Below are 20,822 nucleotides of genomic sequence, written 5' to 3' on the forward strand. Positions count from 1 at the left end.
TGATTGACGTGGAATATATATATAAATATAAGAGGAAATCCTGTAATTCTGTACCCCTTCGCAAGGCGATCAGTGAAGAAAGAAAAAAAGTTCAAGAGCTTGGACCAGATCAACCTGATCTTCTAATTAAGCAGCAGGCAAGTGATCGCGGCTGAGCTTACACTCGGTGCTTTTTCAGCACTTCTTATGGCTATTTACATGCGATGATTAAAAGTTCAATTATAATTTAGTTTAACCCCCCCCATAAAAAAAAAAAAAATCTGCACCAGCCGCCACTGGTTAATACATTCCTCACTGTGTGTGTTGTCCCTTTGTACTGTTCCCTAAATATAACGTGTGATATAATTCATGAAAGCAACATGAAAAATAACCCATTTTATTAGAAAAATTTTATATCCAAATAAACAAAAAATCCCCCAAACTAAATAATCGCTCATTAATCATAATCGTGGTAAAATATTCAATTAATTATGATATTGACTTAAAGTCATATCGCTCAGCACTAATACCAGTTTTAATGTTGCACTGCAAAGCAGAACCCTACACAGTGTGTGTATGTGTGTGTGTGTGTGTGATTTGCATATGAGTGGCATTGCTCCAGAACTACATTCACTGATGAAATAAACTGATCTGAAACCTTCCCATCCAATTCACTCCCATCTCCCAGCCCACTGTGAGCCAGGATTTACAGGTTGCCCATAATACACATTTCCAATCCTCCGGCCAAGAGTCTGCACTGATTTTGCATCAAGCGCGCAGTGTTTCACCAAGCTCAGTGTGTTCAATGGCTCTCAGCACGCTTAGTCTGGACCTCACAGATCCTCTGTAGTCCAAAAGTCAACTTGGAGAGCGTCGGTCCGTGAGGATAAACACAAACAGAACATAGGAACACGAGATCGCGGTGGCCGGGAAGTCTTTTGTTCTTTGAGACGGCGCCAGTACGGTGTGTATATGAGCCAGATTCGGTTGTTGTAGCAAAGAGTGACAGGTGGGCGGAAAATTTTGCATGCAAGGTCTTGTTTGCATGTTGATGTGTGCGTTTGTGTGTATGTGCGTGCACGGCAGATGGGAGCGGGATGAAAATGGAGGCAAGTTGACCAAGCAGCTTTGATGAATGCCTGGCCTGGCTCAGGCGCCACTTTGGTGTTAAACTTGCCTCAGATCTGTTTCCACCAGTCCTGCTCGAAACAGGAAGTCCAGGCTGACCCCACCTGGCCTTGGCTCAAGCCCCTGTTGAGTCTCCAACTGCTGCCTCATCCCTAAACCCATAGTTACACCCCTGTGTGCCAAAGAGCTCCAGCACTATACGGCCTCAGCCACCTGCTAACACACTCCATCCATCAGCACATCCAAAGCCCTGGACCAAAGCTAAGCTTTACACGGCCAACAAATCAATCAGGAGATTTATTAGTCCTGGAACTCAACGTTATAATGGTCAACCCAAAACCATGGGGTTTTTACGCTGGGCCTTGAATATATCCAAGCTCTCGGGGTAGAAAATTCCATTAGGTAAAGCTTTGAGAGTTCTCTGACTGCGCTAGATTTGTGCGTACGTAGTATACTGCAGTTCAGCAAGAAAAGGCGTCTTGAGGCTTGTAAAGAAACAAAAAGCCCAAGGCGCTCAGACTTGGTGATTAATAGATTTATATGTGGAACAAAAGCTCTTTTTGTCGATCCTGTAAGGGTCAGGCAGCTAATGTACCTGCTGCAACACTACAGTGATGTCTTAGCAAAGATAACGATATGGAAGATATGCTCCAGTTGTAGTGTACAACATAAACTATAGCGGTGTAATACGAGAACATCTGCAGAGGCCGTAGAAAGGGTGTCGTGCTCGATGGTGCTAAGCACCGCTGTAAGGTGCGGGAGCATTATGGTTGGTAGCTCTGACTGCTGTGACAGTTTTGGAACCCGGACTCGACCCGTTTATCCTGCACATGTCACAGCGGTTAAAGTGAGGCTGTAGTAGAAACTACTACTTTTAAAATCAAAGCTGGGTTCTGTGACATGGCCTTCAGGCTCACCTCAGAATTAGAAGAGATGTTGGAGATACAGCGCTTTTTATCACCACCATCATGAAGAGGATGAGCATCATGATTAACATCAAACCACAGTTAAGAGAATATCTTATGGAAATATGGTCGCATATGGCATTATACCACTTAGAAACCATGAAGATGGCTTTGGACTGCATTTGATATAATCGGATTTTGCTTGATGGCTTATAGTTTCAGGAATTTATTTGCCATAGCAGTTTTGTCTCTGCAGCCTTGCACCTCTAGGGTCGAGGGTTCGATTCCCATCTGGGGTTTGTGTGCATGGATGGGATTCTCCCAGTGGTTGGTGGGTTTTCTCCGAGATCTCACTGAGTTTGGTTTGTTCCTCATCTCATCTTCTGGAGTTTTTTTTTTTTTTTTTGGTTATTAGTGATAAATTGATAAAGCTAGAAATGTATATATTTTTTTATTGTTATTTCTGTAAAGCTGCCTGGAGAAAACGTCCACAGATGAAAGCGTTTAACTGCACTGAATTGAATAGAATTAAAATATGTTCACGTCAGTACAGCTCCAAGGACATGATTAATAGATGCCAAGCCTCCCTAAAGCCAGTCAGATAGCGGCTAGCGGCTCAGAGTAGCCCTGCGCAGAAAACTCAATGTACTTACCCAGACCATTTTTGTCTCATAATGTTTGTTTCCTTAATAATCCATCTGTATGCCTAAGCTGCATTATGCATAAAAAACAAAACAAACAAAAAAAAAAATCGCCTCTAGGAACACAGATGCGGGTATTCTCACTTCAGTGAAATCTACTGAGGGCTGAAAAGACTATGTCAGTTCGGCTGAGTGTGTATTAAGTGAGTCTGAGCTAAGAGTGTATGAAGAGGAGTGGATGAAGGCAGTCAACTGGACAGAAAGAAAATCCTTTCATTCCCCACCCTGTTGCCTCAATGTGTATGCGTGTATATGCACTCTCGAATTCTTAGAAAAAAATAAAGGAAAAGGAAGAAAAGAAGTGAAATAAAGGCAGCCGCTCCGACAGACTAAATGCTATGCTGGATTATGTTTACATAGTGTTATAGGCAAGAAAGACTGCCGTGATCCTCCAGGCAATTTGATATTCAAGGCTAATTAGGCAACCTTTTATTCAAAGAATAGCAAGCAAATAAACACATCTACTAAGTTCTATGCAATTTACCCACAGTTCCTTATCCTTCATAACATCCACCTGAGTAAATCATCGACGTGGTAACGCATGAGACATCTTACCACCTTTGTGCTTCCAATCTGATTGCTTTAACAACTTCAAGAGATGCATTTTAGCCGCATGTGCAAGGTGCTTATCCGTTGTACTTAAGATGTAGACACTAGAAAGAGTGAGTCTTGGCTAAAGAGTGTCTCTTGGCTAAAGAGGAAACTGTATAATAAGTACAGATGCCTTTAAACAGCTTGTTGTTTTAGTAAAGAGAATGAAGAATGAAATTAGTATCTGCACTGCTGTTCACCACAGAGCACATGTACGCATGGTTTAGGGAATTTGTTTTTAATTTTATAACGCGGCTGCATTCAGGCCTCATGTAGCTTTTACACAGTGATATCTGTATAAAAGAAAGATTAAAGAAATGTTTTGTCTGTACATTGGTCAGAACCCGCTCTTTAAGTGATAATATTTACAGTTTATACATTGGAGGACCCGAAAACAGCCTCTGTATGTCTGTATGTCTGTCCAGCTGATTTTGTCACAGCATCACACAAATTTAACAAAATTTCGGTATTTTTTTCTGAATTTAAATTTGCGCCATAAATGAAATCGAAATGTTGCGTAAAAGCAGTTTTGTGCCAGATTACCCCACAGCAGCCGGCGCTTTTTTAGATGAATACGACGCTTTTGCCCTCGGAGTGGGCGTAGCTATATGCATCACTCGACAGATCCAAGAAACATTATCATTTACCGTAAATACACAGAGTATGTGGAAGGCGATCAAAATGCACCTACGAAACACCTAAATCTTCACCAAACACAGGACACAGCATGGTTTACTTCAAAAACAGTATGCAACTTTTTGAAAACCGAACCTTCAAAGATGTATGGACAGATCATTCTATGTTTATTCTTCCGAAACCGTTGAGGTAATTGAAGCCATAATGAGCAGACACATCCGCAGCAGTCCGAGGTGAGGGCGTGTAAAAGACCTGAACTGACATGTGACATGCAAAACGTTGGGTCAAAGTGACGTTATGAACGGTTTTGTGCCGGGTGTAATAATCTACTTTAAACAGGGTGTGTATTTGCCTGACGAGGAAAGAAGTACAACTCAGCGTAAACAAGGAATAAGATACTCAACCATACGAAATTGTAATACTTTTTATTTAGGAACTTAGACGGAGAGTTCTGCCGTACAGAAAGACAGGCAGACATTTACGTGGGCTTCAACCTGAAATTATAATATCACTGATTACATTAAAGCTTATTTTTAGCTTTAACCTTTTAGCAATGTCTATGAACTCTCTACCCGTCAACGACAGGTACTAACGATAGTTATAATATATTTCAGTATGAGGGGCGTTCAACTCAAACTGGGACATTTGACCGTGCAGAATAACAGAACACAGTTATGAGAGTAACAACTCCCTTTATTTCTCTTTATAATCTCCCGCTACACTAACACACTTATTCGTGTTTCATTAGAGCTCGGACACCATCAGGATAGAAAGTTTCCTCAGTACGCTTGGATCTCTCAGTATGATTGGACTGCCTGGGGCGAGGTCATGACTGTACTGTAATGTACAAGTGGTGTAGCTGAAGGATTCAGATTTTTCCACAGACAGCTGGAGACACGTTATCTGTCGAGGATCAGGTGTTCCACTGGCTGAATGTTCACGGGAACGACTGCAGTGGGCTCTGAGCCACCTCGAACAGATGTATAGCCTTCTTGAATATGTTCGCACCATTTAAGTGTCTTACTGCGTGGTTAAGAGTCTCATCACTGCTTAAAGTCTGTAAATGTCAATGTTTTACACCTTTATATTCATAAGAAATTTCCCGGTTTGACTTGAACAGCTTTCTAAATTTGTAAATGCGCTTCATTATATTAAATGTATTAAATGCAAACATACCATTATTTACAATGATTTATTATTGTCTGACTTGCACATTTTACACGAGTGAGAGCGCGTGAGACACTTTACGCCGTCTTTATAAACAGACCCGTTTTTGTTCTCACACTCAGAGTCATACGATTTTTAATCAATTATCGACAGAGGCAGGACAGAAACCCAGGTTCTTCATGCAGCTTCTATTGTTGTTGTTCAAGCCCTAAAACCTCCGCAAACATCTGATCACATGACTCGTTAACGGAGACCGTGTGAGCTTGATCACCGCAGCGGGAGCCCGGAGACCCTCGAAGACTCTGAATGTTCTCTGTTAGAACAGTTGCTGTAACGGGAACGCTTGAGCAATCTCAGCCTCTGGGCTGAAATCATATGTCAGTGCTGTGAAAGGACAGAACCAGAGGGATGTGTAAACAAAGGAGATGGATGGAAGGAGACAGATGAAGGAGGAGGGAGGACTGAGGGGCCAATAAATGTGTTACAGCAGAGACAAATCCACACGCTGCCCCAACTGCGGTCGTTAACCCCCAACTCACGGAAATACCGTGGTCAGCTCCCAGTTGTCTCTCTGTCTCCGACTGTCTCTTTCTCTCGCTCTCTCCTTCACACACACACACACACACACACACACACACACACACACACTCTCTATTTTAATGCTACATTTCCGGAGGATTTTCCCATAGACCTGTGAATGACTGTAAATAATAAACAAGGTTACTCCAGTTGCGCAGCAGCCCAAATTAGCCGTTTTGATCAACTAAGGAAGTGGACCAAGTTGTGAGAGTAGATAAAGACAGACTGAGGACTCTGAAACATCTAAAAAAGTCCTTGTTACAACACCCATTACTACAGAGAGCCGCAAGTCCCCAAAGAAGTGATTTATATTTTAACTCTTGCTCACAAGTTATTATTTTACGCGCACACGGCTCACCTTCTAACCACGAAATAAATTACCTGTTCAAATAAAGCAATAAAGGGCCTTCATGTTCCCAATATTACTGCGCCCCTAACATCCCAAAAGGTGTATTTTTAAATCTTGTACGAACAAGTTATTTATTTAAGTTTTTTTTTTTCTACCTTTTTTTTTTTTGTTGCATGAAAAGCCTTAAGTTTAACTTGTATTAACTTATTTGGAACATGAAAGCCTTCATTGCTGTCGTTAATTTGCTTCGTGTTTAGATGGTGAGTTGTGTGCACAAAAAAATAAATAAATAAATATATATAAAACACCTTTTGGGAATTTAAGGGGAACTTTGGGAACTCTATAAAACACACACTTTGGAAATGTGTGAATATATTGTACAGTAAATGTGCTTTACCCTTGTGACGTTCATTCATAGGCCTAGCATGCCTTTACATTCTCACAGATAAATAACAGGACAATAACCTTTCCTGTCTCATGCAAACACCTTCTGAAATATTACGGGATCTGTATATTAATAGTGTTTGAGGCAAAGTCATTTTCATAACTTCAAGTATATCCCGGTTAGAGAGTACATGCTTTGTTAAAAATGTAGGTACTCTTTCTTTTGAAATTCTCTCTCTCTCTCTCTCTCTCTCTCTGATTCTCTCCCGCTTATCCCGTACAGCAGGGGTGTCGATCTGGATCCAGAAAGGGGCCATGTGGGAGCAGGCTTTCATTCCAACCAGGCAGAAGCCACGCCTGTTTAATTAGTCGTTTTTGGCTTTCAATAGACTATCAGGTGTGGCTTCTGCCTGATTGGAATGAAAGCCTGCTCCCACATGGCCCTTTCTGGATCCAGATTGACACCCCTGCTGTACAGGGTCATGGGAGGCCTGGAGCCTATCCCACGGGACTCGGGGCATGAGGCAGGGTACATACTGAATGGGATGCCAAACCCCCTGCAGGGCACACAAGCACACACACACACACTGGAGGGGAGTTTGGAAACGGCAATTAGCCTGATCCGTGTGTCTTTTGGACTGTTGGAGGAAACTGAAGTATCTGAAGAAAACCCATCAAGAACAAGAAGAACCAGCAAAACTCTGCAAACGCAAACCTGCGGCGGCAATCGAATCCTTGGTGCTACGCCATCGCGCCAACATTTCAAATTAAGTACTTAATTAACGTCAGATAAATTTGTAAGTAAATTGTTAGGGGAAACGCGGTATTTCTCCAACAACAACAATAACAACAAATACAGTTTATATGTAATTAATTTCAATCCACATGGTTCTTTCTGGGTTGAACTCCATCACTCGTGCTGGTTATTTTTCACCTTTATGGCTCAATTCTCTTTATTCAAATATGTTTAAAAATGGTGAAAGGCAAAAGTCAAAGCATCATTAATTTCTCTCATTGTGAGGACGTTCGGTCTGCACAAAGAGCAGAACTCACACCCACCCGTACACAGATTAATTACGAGGCCGACAGTGATGGGCAGCGCTAAAGCTCTAGCCATCAGCCTTCAGTCAATAAACCGCCAGTGTTAGACAGACTCTAATTGCAGCGTGGCAGGCAGGAGGTAAATTAATTGATTATTCAATCATATTTTATTCATTGTTACTCTGTTGACTTTGCAATTTCTCACGTCCTTTCAAGTGTTTGTGAGTAAATAGTCCTTGAAATATGAACTGGCAACAAAGCTCAAGAGCGGCGCCAAAAATCAATCCCAATAACATCGTTTTTAGGGAGCGTTCTAAACAGCATTATAAAAGGAAAAAAGAAAAAAAAAGGGCATTATGTTGTTTTAAACCGTGTACTGAACAGATTTATAGCTCAGCTACAAACCACACGATCTGCATCCATACCGACTGTTTTTTTTTCTAAACAGTTTCTTTACCTTTTTAAATCCTGATCTTGGTTGGGTGAATGAGACGCGGCGTGCCAATCAGAGAAGGCCCGCGATCCGCCAAGAGATCTCGACACGCAGCCGCCCTCTGCGCAAACACACTGAAATATTGCACAGAACTAACAGCGATGTGAAAAAGACGTGAAAAAGTCTTGCTTTCGCAAGCAAACACCTTCCTGTTTCTCCTGTGGGAGCGAGCGAATGGGCCAAAGCAATTAACAAGTAAACAAGAGATTTAACAGATAACGCACTGAAACACAAACACAAACAGCTCGAGTGTTCGTTAGTATTCTGTAACTCTGGAGAGGAATGCATTTAAAGTTTTTTGCCGCATTTTCATGTCTAAACTGTTCACTGTAATTAAGCTATTTATAGATGAATTATATAATATACAGTATAAATAAAACTGGGTTATTTACTTCTTAGTTTCCTATTGGGGATCATTTTAGCAGCTATTTTAACAAACCTTTTTTATGAGGATCTTTATCAAATGTTTAAGATGAGCAATGTGTAACACCTGATTAATAAAAATTGTTTTAAAATACTCAATAAAATATAATTCATTTCTTATTAATAAAATACAAAGGGATAATCAAGTCAAACAGGAACAACTGAACTTTATTTCTCTATATAATCGCCTGTTACACTAATGCACTCAGTAAGCCAGAGCCATGTTTAAGGCTGACTGCTTCATGTCTGAAACGCTGGCCTCCCAGGAACCCCAAAAAGTGGAAATGGTTTGGAGCGAGGTCAAAACTCTACGAGGGATGAAGCATGAATAACTCCCAACCGAGTTTCTGTGATGTTCAAGTGATGTTGGTGAATGATTGTGTGTACAGTTCCCACAGACAGATCCAGAAGGATCAAGCGTTCCAGTTAAATGTTGAAGGGAACGACTGCAGTGATCGTCATTCATGAACATACAGTACAGTATAGCCGTCTTTAAAACGTTTGCACTGTTCATCAAATGTTTTACTGCAGCTAAGAGTCTTATCACTATCCCGGTTTGACTTGAACGCTCATTGTATATAAACAACAAAAATACCAGAATTATAATATGAGAATGGAGTGTTAAAACGATCAAGCTTTTTACATCTGATTGGTCAGAATTGTCTATAACAGCAGCTCTAATCGAATTGTTAATGTTTCTATAGTAACGACGTGTGTGTTAGACAGGGTAGATAATCCAAGAGCATTTTCACACTTGCTCCAAATACTCAAGTCTGCACTCAGGATTCATTCTGAGCTCATTCGGAAGAGGGGATTGATTGCAAGGATTTATTGCGCAATTGCACACATTGCTTCAGCTTTCCGTGCAGCTTTTACAAAATGGCAGGCACCAGGATCATCCATTCGCTCTTTTTTAAGCCTACAGGATGGCGCCTTTATATACGGTACATACATGTACAGTAAGAAAGGTCTGATCCTGTATACTGTAAGATACTGCTAAAGTCAATACACAGTGCCAATTCCCATAATGGCACTTTTCCCAGTATTACAAAAGTAGAAACAGGAGCTAATGTGACAAATTGATCCAAATGACTTTATTTGGAATATGGTGGAGAGCATCGAGAGCTTCCAACACCTGATATGTTGCAGCTGCAGTTCGGTCGAAGCGAACCTTAGTCAGTCTCCTGTTTTTAAGACGTGTTATTTAACCAAAAACCTACAGTATAATCACTGATATGGGACGGTTTTCTCCAAGGAGTTTCCATGGGAACGTCTTCAGAACAGAAGTTTTTCTGATCCTTGGTTTCTCCTGAACATTTAAAGCTATGCCTTTGTCATCCGGAACAACATTCATTGTAGCTATAAATGGTTAACATTCAGAAACAATCAAAGTGCTGTTTTATTACAACATAAAAAAGTACAAACATTTCCGGACATGCTGTTTTTAAAAATAATTAATTTCACGTAGGGTTTCTAAAGGGTGAAATGATTGCTTCGCCTTAAGCAAAGAAAACAACTAAGGAGACTCACAATTAAGGCTAGCGCTAAAGTCCAGATCGACCCTAAAGCGGACTGATGGGCGTGTCAGGGTAAGAAAGCACCCATCATGCATTGTGGCCTCTGTCCACTCCTTTGGAGGCAGAGTTATGATCTGGGCTTGCTTTAGTTGCTCCAGTCTAGATTCAACAACTTTACTTGGCAATAAAATTGAGTCAGCTGACGATCTTCATATCAGGAATGACCTGGTTATAAGTTATCATATCAGTGTTTTATCATATCAGTGAAGTTTTTTTCCCGCCATATTCCAGGACTTAAATTGTGAAAGAGTGGTTCTGGGAGCATGAGAAATCAGCTTTACACATAAACTGGAAACCACATTTCACACGGCAATCATAATCAAAGCTTAAGCTGGCATAACAAAATACATTTTTTTTTTTAGCCAGGCAAACTCAATTCCTATCCGTCCACATCTCACCACTCATCTCATTGTTGATTATCTTCACATAACGGGATCTCTTGTCACGTTTTTTTCTTCACTTATTGTACACAAACACTTCCGCAGAGACGAGCTGCATTTATAATCTGAATGCTGAACACGGCTTCGAACCTCTGACCACTGCATTCAGCTTGCCACTGTTTGTGAAGCGTGTGTAGATAAGGGCTATTGCAATTCCTCTCAAGAAAGCGCGGTTGCACAACATGTCGCCACATTATCCCGGTGGGGAATTAAAGCACCGATGCTGTATCCGCAGAGTCATATTTGAAATTCATTACAATTGCATAATGTGTCCTGAACGCTGCTTATGAATATGTATACACCCTCGGTGTAGCAGGAGAATCAGAACCGCGAATAATCCAGTTCATTTCATACGTAATATACGTATAACAGGAAGCGGGGAGCGCTGGTAGAGGAAAATAATCCACGACTAACCCAAGGCGTGAGACTTCTCATCTTATTATCGCTTCAAAGTGGATTTCTTTTCGTCCTGGAGCGTTAATCGCTCTTATACCACATCCATACCGGTTTCCCAATGATTAACTGATTTTATTTTATTCTATTAATGAACAATGTGTTTTTAATGTTGTTGAAGATGCCCGAGACAAGTTTTAGCACTTTAGTACAGTATTTTCCTTACCGTACTTTCTTTTCCCTCTGATGAAGTTAAAACCTGAAGCAGTGTCACGTTACACAGAAAGCGGGAAGCGCGCTTATTGATCATTACAATCCACTGACACTGGAGACTCCTTCCATAAATAACCACAAATGGTTCTGGATATGTGCGGCGTCTGTCAAAGTCTGATAACTTGAACCTAAGAATGAACCTTTTGACCGATTAGATTTGAATATTATAATAGCTCAGTGATATAAGTTGCATAACAACACAAGTGGATCAACAGGGGCTGTGATGGAGAGAGAGAGAGAGAGAAAGAGAGAGAGAGAGAGAGGGATTAGTTTGGCTTAAACTGACACATGAGCCTGTTAACGGCGTGATATGCCATGGAAAGAATGAGTAAGAGATTCAACACTGGGATTCTAAACAAGCCCAAGGGGACAGAGTAGAGAAAGCAAGAGGACTCGAGTCAGCGAGGAAGAGAAGAGAGAAAGAAAAGCAGGAGCGACAAGTGAAAGAAAGAGGACATACGATTCAGCCCCATAAGAAAATGCCCTGCCACTAATAGACACTCGTCTCTCTCATGTCCCTTCACTAAGAGGAGTCCACAGTAGTTCCAGCTCCGGCTCAGGAGCACTGCTCGAGTTTTATCCCTGACAAACCTTCCCTAATTGGGCTCGGTCTCTACCGTAGCCCCCGCTTCTTTCCCGGACAAATATAGAGCCGGTCTTACTGCAGGCTGTGAAGACGCCGAGGACACGGAGCTGAAGAGAATTCCCAGCGCTGCCGCTCTTCAGGCTGTGTGCTCCTACACCAGACTATTAAGGACCGCGCTCATTTGCGTGCTGCGACACAGAACGGCAGAATGTCTGAAGAAAGCGTGATGTCTCCGAAGAGCGTGTGGAGAACAATGTTCCATTCCAGTTTTTCGCAGCCAGGAGAATTTCACCCAAAAAAAATAAAATAAAAAATGAGACGGATGAAATATTTTTAAAAAAAAGAAAGTAGGTAGCTGAAACTGAAGTCCGCGTATATGCACTGACATTGCAGGGTGTTGCATGGAGAACTCGTGTAATTTAGGACGAACATTCATTTCGGAAATTATTTATTAATGATTCGGGTTGATAAATACAAGCGCTGGCCACTTTAATAGGAACATCTGTAACTAGTGCAGTACATGGACTGATTTGCAAATGTAAACTTCACTTCCTGATTTGTCTTAAGCAGCCATATTTCTTACAGTACAAGTCTTAAAAACAACTAAAGTACAGAACCAGTCAAAATTAATTTTTTCGACATTCTAGAACAATTTTAACAGTTTTAAATTTCACAACTATGCAATACTGATGATGATTATTTAAGTCATTGTCATGTCTTGTACAAAGCAAAAAAAAAAATCTTTTCCAGTCATTCTTCTGGTGCACACATCTGTCCTGTAGGTGGCGGTATTTCAACAAACTGAATGTAGACTTAAAACATGAAAAAGCAATACGCAAAATGCGATTAATCGCAGAAGGTTGTATTTTCTGTAAATCTGTGCTACGTTTTTTTTAAATATTTGTCAGTATTGGACCATTTAATATTGTGAATAAAAAAAATCTAATCTTTAAAAATAGATTCCATATTACAACTCACCCTGAAATTCTCCTTCATGTAATTATCTAATTAGCCAATCATGTGGAAGGTTATAAAATCATCCACATACTGTACAAGCCACAAATTGTATGTAAAGTTCTTAGAAAAAAAAAAAAAAAAAAAAAAATGGATCGCAGTGGCGTTATTGCTGCCACATGTGCTGTTTTTAAAAATCAGCTGATATCCATGTATTTCAAAACACATCAGTCTATACATCGGATCAGAACCTCAAAAAACATCAATTATTCATTGGCTCAGCAATTGGAAATGCTTTATTGATGAGAAAGCTCGGAGGAAAGTGACCATGCTAACTCAAATGATCACTCTTTACCATTGTGGTGAACAGAAACGCATCTCCGAACACACAAAAAAAAACGTGTCAAACCTTGATCTGGACGAGCTACAACATCAGGTTCCGCTCCCTTCAGCCAAGAACAAGAATCTAAAGCTACACAGAGACAGGTTCACCACAATTAGACAGCTGAAGAGCGGAAAAAGACCGCAGGATCAGTTTCAACGCCCGCTGTATGGTCAGATTCCTCTTCTTAGCTGACAGGAAAGGAACCTGATTAAAGTCTGCCTCGGTGTTGTCTGGCTGTGAGTTAGTGCTGTACATGACTCTGTTTCTCCCAGCACCTCTATGATGGACAGTAATTCAGAGCTGAGGTTAAAAGTCACCCCTCTCACCGCTGGGTGAAACGCCGGCTCCGGCTTTTGAAGGCTGTTCTAAATTGCCTTGTAAACACCCAGCGGTTTTAATGAACTAAATCGCTCGGAAAACTGCTGGAGTTGCACTTCACGGGAGACAGGGCCATCCAGCAGCTGGAGCAATGCAGGAGTCGTAAGTGCGAGGTCGAGCCCTTTTGACCTACTACCAACCTCGGGCTAATTAGCCCACTGAGGATGGGATTTTCCTCAAGTGTATGTGCTTGTGTGTGGTTACTCTGTTTAAAAAAAAATGGTGGAGTGCCGTGATTTGATTTCAAACATCATTATAAATTAAAAACGTTGCTACCGTTCACAGAGCAGTACTTTTTACTACGTAGCAATTAGCAAGAGCAATAAAATACAAACATATATACATATATATATATATATATATATATATATATATATATACATATATAAAAAATAAAACCATAACTTTATTCATTCAACAACAGCAAATTGGAAGTGTCCCGACCTCGACTTCATTTACAGTATTTGTGTGCACACAGAACCTGGAGCTGCATGACATTCAATAAATTTCTGCCTGACCTGCTGGATCAAGTGCTATTTTATACACTGCTGAATAATACGCTTCGAAGCCATTTTATTATCTTTGCATTATACTGCCATGACAGGTGAAGTGGTGATTACTCGGCCAGCACTGTCACCTCGCGGCTCCGACCTCGCCTGTGCACGGAGTGTGCATGTTCTCCCCGTGATTGGTGCGTTTCCCCCAAATATTCCAGTGTCTTCTTCAGTCCCATGACATGAGCTGTAGGCTGACTGGTGTTTCCAAACTACTTATAGTGTCAGACTGAGTATGTGTCTATCTGTGTAATGCTTTCATACCCTTCCTTGTGCACTAGGTTTCCTGGGATGGGCTCCAGGCCCAAATGAGATAAGTGGATGGATGACCTGTCATTGTAATAGATCTCATGCAGTCACATCTAAAAACTAAACTCTAAAATCAACCATTTCGGAAAGTAATCATGTCCTATATAGATAACATCACCAAGCCACGTAATTAAAAGGCTTTTTGTAAATTTACCCCCAGTGATTTTACTGAACGGATTGTGATGGGAACTGAATATGATGGACTGAATTTTATTCCAGACGGCCCCATGTGCCGCACGCTTAGTGTTTCATTTTTAGTGTTTATTTCTGTCGCCTTGTACCTCCAGGGTCCGGGTTCGATTCCTCTCTCGGGTCTGTGTGCATGTGGTTTGCATGTTCTCTCGATGCTTGATGGGTTTCCTCCGGGTACTCTGGTTTCCTTCCACAGTCCAAAGACATGCAGATCAGGCTAACTGGTGTTCTTAAACAGCCCGTAGTGTATGAATGAGCGTCTGCCCTGCAATTGATTGACCAGGGTGTACCCCGCCTCGTGTTCTAAGTCTCTTGGGATAGACTCCAGGCCCCTCACGAAAGTGTATAGAGGATAAAGCGTTATAGATGATGCGCGGGTAAGTGAATTTAAATTCCCTTCAATCAACTATACAAACGTTACGTTATACCGTAGTGTTGTTTTCTGGTGTTCCTACGACCAAACATTAAAATAAATGCGGTTTATTTTAATTCCGTTAGCAGTAAAATGTACGCGTTTTAAAAGCAATGATTATTCCTGACATATCCAAAGCCTCCCAGTCAACACACCCTGGCAGGACGTCCTTATAAGCAGGATTTTTTTAAAATCGATTATTGACCAATGAAGAATTACCACCTGATCACCGGATCACTGCTGCTTGAGTTTTAAGGGTTAAAGGCAGCATCTTGCTGGCCCCCGAGTGGTCAATTTCTAGTTCGATCCCTGGGTGATGCTGTAAACTCTCGCAGCCGGAGGTCTAGAGAAAGGTGATTGGCCGAGCTCTCTCAGAGGGGAGGGATGAGAGGTACTTAGTGCTCCCACATTAATCACAGATCTACAGCCAATCAGGGGCGTCTTTGAGCTCGCACAAGCGGAGGGAGCGGATAGCGCTTTCCGAGTGTGTTTCGTAAGCGAGCAGTTCGAAAATACGTGGTCGGCTGGCATCACGCGGTTTGGAGAAAACACGCGATAGTCTTCGGCCCTCACGACTGAGTGGTAGGAGTAGCTTAATGTGGGAGCGCCCCTAGTGGCGGGGAGGAACTGGACATGACAAAATTAGGGAGAAAATCGTCCGGGAAAAAAAAGTAAGTCTAGACATACCCGAAACCTCCAGAAACATCTGCCAACCTCAGAGGCATAAATTCCACGCAGGTGATTTGCATAATCCGAACACAAACCTTAAGCAGGTTCTCGGTTCAACTCTGAATAAATTCCGAGTGTAAATATTGATGTTAGCTTGGGTCACTGACTCTGAATACGGCCGTAGATGGAAAGTCTGAGCTGTTTAAATTTAAAACACTCTACATCAAACGAAGAAAGTACATGATTAAATATAATGTATATATTATAATTTTATGTGGATCATAGTGAGGGTATTTTTTTTTATTAATGTACAAGGTTAATAGCAAAATATACATATAAATAAATAAAAATCTATGTATACCTATATCTAGTTTTCTAATCCTTAGAAGCCCATAGCTTGTTAAAACTCAGAGCACTATTACGGTTTAAATAAAACTCAGCCTTGATCCAGAGCTCGTCCCACCTGGGTCCCTCCAAAGTTGAATGAGTAACCCAGCAGCTGTACACTTCTCACTTTCCTGTCACCATATGGCCTCTATCTTTGCCAAGAACAACCGAAAAGTTCTCCAGAGCAGCACTCGGTGTTTGATCGCTGCTTTGCATGCCCGCCTTAGCATGACCTATTTTCCACGCTGCTCCTGCTTCGTCTGAGAGCGAGTGTCAAAATATTTTACACGGAGAAAGCAGCAAAAGTGAGAGAAGAGGGTGTGTGAGACTGGGTGGTACTGAACACTTCATGTAGCGTCTGGGTGTGGAGCGGCGGCTTCCTGAAGGTCTGAGCTGGCGAGGAAAGCAGACACACAGCTCTGAGGGGAGAGGGGTAGAGGGACTGGGCTGTGTCCTGTATCAGAGCACCTGCTGAATAAAACATCTGAGCTGTAGACCGAGACAGACAGATAGCGTTTGTGTGTATGTGTGTGTGTGTGTGAGAGAGAGAGAGCGGGTCATCAATAGTGTATGCAGCATGTATGTGTTATGATGGAGGAGCAGAGGGGAGTGACCCCCAACCCTGGTGTAGGGGATGAACGCTACAGCAAACAAAAAAACTCACCGGGGGAAGGAGAAGGAAAAAAAGTCAGCAAGAGAGAAAACACAACAGCATCAGATCTGTGTGTGTGTGTGTGTGTGTGTGTATGTAAGTGTGTTTGTGTGTGAGCAGCCTTGTTGAGAGAAAAGCAAGTACGCTGTTGGGAGATAGTGTTTTCCTGATAGGTGTGTGTGTGTGTGTGTGTGTGTGTGTGTGTGTGTTTGTGTTTGCCAGCCTGTCTATCTTTGCATATCTATAAGGCTATGATCTCAGGTATTTTAGGACTGATATGTCAGGATTAGAGATGGCACCGATCCCATACTCATGATCCGTAGTCTACCGATATATCAGAATTAAATTAAATATGTGACGAAAGAAACAAAGAGAGAATTTTAATCCAATCCTGAAATAAATGGAGATTTTTTTTTATTTAAATTTTTAGAACTAAGAAATAAATTTTATTGGATTATTATATTTTTTATTTTCCTGTTTTCATATATAAATATATATATATATAAGTGCTTTGAATTATTTAAATTAATATTTAGTAGAAAGAAAGAAAATGAAAAAAATACTAAATTTCAAAGTCAATGTATTATAATTTCACTCCTTAAATGTATAAATTATCTTAAACATATAGTTTATTTAGATTTAAAAAAATATTCTTTATCAAAATTATTACTTTTAAATGTTAAATCATTACTGTATGTTATTTTAAACATTTAGGTCTGAACTTTATAACAGTAATTATGGAAAATAAAACCTTATAGAATTATATATACAATTATACATATACAGTATATAGAGATAAAAAACGTCTATTGTGCGTTAGAAATTGTAGAAAAGATCATTTTTAAATATCTTTAATGTACAATCGTGACACGGTTTAGGACTGTCGTACGTCACAACCGATTCCAACTATCTAGATTCAAATCAATGTTGCTGAGATTTTTTTACTGTTATATAATAAGTTGTTTATGAAATAAACAATTTATACACAATTCTACACCCAAAGCAATATGTTCATGTTCACATTACCAGCCCGAAGAGACACAATGTAGATGTTTTAGGTCTAAACGCTCAAATCCGATGTTTTTTCAAGACAGGTTTGCGTGACTTCCGTATGTTGTCCGAGACCACATGAATTTTTGCTACATGGTCATGTGACTTGAATGAGGACAGGGAGTTTGTGATGATACGGATACAGCGAGGCAGTATCCAGAGGCAGTATGCATTAAGTCAGTAATTGTACAAGTCTTTAGCCCCCTTCATTTCTTCATATTAAATTTAATTAAACGATGTAGAATGTATAAACTAAACAGAAGCAAATGTTTAACCGCGAAAAGCTGCAACGTGCCTAAACATAAGATGGTTCTTTATGTAACCCCGTCAGCAGCAGCCTCATTTCCCCTCTCGTCTGTTCCAAACACTCAGCATCACCGGTACACTAATCACCGTCCTGATCATCTCTCATCATCTGCACCTGTTTCTCTCTGGTTCATGCATTAAATTAGTGTAGATAGTTTTTCTGCTTGAATGATTCATAGATCACTGTGTGGCTTAACAAACAAAACACATTCCCTCTGAAACGGCTCATGTACAGGAAGTGGACTGAAAATGAGAGACAAGAAAAAGCCTGGTGAACTATTCCTCATAAGTGCATTACAAAAACACAAGACAAGTCTGATTTGCACCTGATGTAAAAAAAGATTTATTTGTAATGCTTATTTAGAAATTCTGTTTAATTATTATTATTATTATTATTATTATTATTATTATTAATAATAATAATAATAATAATATTATAACTTCCCTCCCCCTCCTGGCCTGACAGTAAGTGTGAGGGCTAACACGTGTTTACGCTAAATAGATGACGTTACAGCGTCTTTTTGATCTGCTGCTCATCTTGCATCAGAGAAAAACCACAACCTGCTCTCTTCAATCCTTCTTCTGATTGGCTAGACTCACTTTGATTGACAGGCCAAAGACACAAGCCATCCCACCCGAACAGAATTAGTGATCTTGTCGGAAAAATAATAATAGTTCTTCTCTGTTTAGCTTGTTGTAATGTAGTAAGACCTTTCACTGTTCTAGCGTATGTATGAATAAAAACAATTATTAATCTAGTTATATATATTTAGTATGAAATATGTATAGTGGAGAAACTTTGTACACTGTAATGAATATAAAACATAATATCCATAATTACATTAGCAGTATATGAATAGGTTGGGGTATCTATCTATCTATCTATCTATCTATCTATCTATCTATCTATCTATCTATCTATCTACCTGTTTTTGGTACAGTGGTGAAATCCGAGGGGATTACACAAATATTACTGTTAAAGAGACTTTGTACTTTGCTTCTTTCCCAAAATAGTGTTTCAGTGAGAAACTTTATACACTTTAGTTGCATCAGTTCCTGTAATGAACATAAAACATTATTTTCTGAAATGACATTAGCCGTATATTATCCATTATTTTAGGTCTTTTTTATGTAACGCAGGCTTGTGTCACGGGGCTTTTTTGTACTTTGCTCATTTCTCTAAATATTGTTTACATTTATAAAAAGTAGAGATGAGGCTAAGCTAATACTGAGTATTTTAAAATCAGCTGAAATTCAAGACTTTGCTCATTTCCTTAAATATTGTTTAAATTCGTGTTGTAATGCCGTATACGCTTGGGCCGAGTTCCTGCAAGCGGCATAAAAAACGCTATGTTTTAAAATGAGATCCAGACTCTATTATTCAGTGTTTTTTTTAACTGGGAAATATTTCTCCCCCAAAATAATGTTAAATAATAATAATAATAATAATTAAAAATAAATGATATAGAATATAAAGTCAGTTTCGGTTATGCATATTCCAATCACGCTGTTTGAATTAGCGGCGCTGATGGCTTGAAGTAATGAACAGATTATGAAGGTGACACATGAAGGTGAATGCAGACACGTGGTGACGACGGTGAGGTGTGAGACGGACACTGACCGTGTCTCGAGTGGCACGCTGCTGTTGAGAGCCCAGCTCTCCTGGAGCTGCACCGACTCCGGGGTGGACGGGCCGTCGGCGGGCGCGGCGGTGGGCACGTGGCTCTGCGGGGCGCGCCGGCTGCCATGACCGCCGCAATTCAGAGAGTTAGCCGAAGTCTGGTGGTGGTTGTGCGTAGGGGGCAGAGGAGGACGTGGGGCCGTCTGGCTGTGATGGCTGGACGGACCTGAGAGACAGAGACAGGGAGAGAGAAAGCGAGAGAGTGTTAAATTACAGCACTTCTAATGTTCAAAGCGTCTTCTCACACACGGCTATTTGAAATAGTGCATACTTATGCATGGATTTTATTTCTTCATCTTCTTTGTGCCTTTCCCACACTCAGAGCGGACTAACAGAACGGAGGAGGATGTGAAATTCGAGTCGAGGGGAACAGAAGGAGGCTGATCGCTGTGAAATAAGATCCGAGTGAATAAAAAGAAATCAAAATGCCTATAGGTTGAGGAAGAGAGCGAGAAAAGGAAGTGCTCGAGCGTTCCTTTGTTGGCCTTAAATTGTAATTGCCATTCCAGGAAATTTAACCCCTTTGTTACAAACAGCACGCTTTTATAAAGAATGTGTGCACTAAGGTTTCAGCTTTGTTTTTTTGTTGTTTTTTTAATATTGACTATATTGGTTAATTTTTTTTTTAATGACTGTCATATTATTATTACTATTATCATTATTATTATTACTAGTAGTAAAAAATATATTCAAATAATAAATTAATTAACTAATAAGCAAATAAACACCAAAACTGGTTTGAAAATGTATGGTGTATTTATATTTATTTATAAAAGTATACAAATACAGTATATAAATATTACACTATATATTTATTTTTGAAAAATATTTAATTTAATCATTGACCCACATTTTGTTTCTGTCCCAATTTTCTTTTTTGTCCTTTTCTTTTATTTATATCATTAAAGTGTATTCATTCACAGCAGGAACACAAAAAGAACAAAATGACGTTCTGTCCATTCCTATTCAGTTCTGCTAAAAAGAAAATATTTGCTCCCCAACAACACCTAATCGACTAGCACATTTAATAACACTTAGAGGCTGAACTGGGCCTCTATAATCCATAGGTTTTATTATTTCTATTCGATTATCCACACTGACTGCACCGAAGGTGTAAGTGTATTCCTGGGTTCTTTACATTTGCTTCAGCTGTCTTTATTTTGCGTCTATACTGTACAATGCCTGGCTTATTAAAGTAAACATAAAAGGCATGATAATGCTGCTCTTAAAAAAAAAACAATCGCTCAA

General features: G+C 40.2%; 1 protein-coding gene across 1 annotated transcript in view; it reads right to left on the minus strand.

Annotated features, from left to right (window-relative positions):
• The window catches only part of tenm2b (teneurin transmembrane protein 2b), a 141,338-nt gene that overhangs the window by 84,239 nt on the left and 36,277 nt on the right, over positions 1 to 20,822 (minus strand). Inside the window, exon 3 of the mRNA XM_053478437.1 lies at positions 19,515 to 19,740. Within this exon, the coding sequence (XP_053334412.1) occupies positions 19,515 to 19,740 (226 nt within the window). The remainder of the gene's footprint in view (positions 1 to 19,514; positions 19,741 to 20,822) is intronic.

The sequence above is a fragment of the Clarias gariepinus genome, chromosome 19 (genome assembly GCF_024256425.1).
Source record: "Clarias gariepinus isolate MV-2021 ecotype Netherlands chromosome 19, CGAR_prim_01v2, whole genome shotgun sequence".
NCBI lineage: Eukaryota > Metazoa > Chordata > Actinopteri > Siluriformes > Clariidae > Clarias > Clarias gariepinus.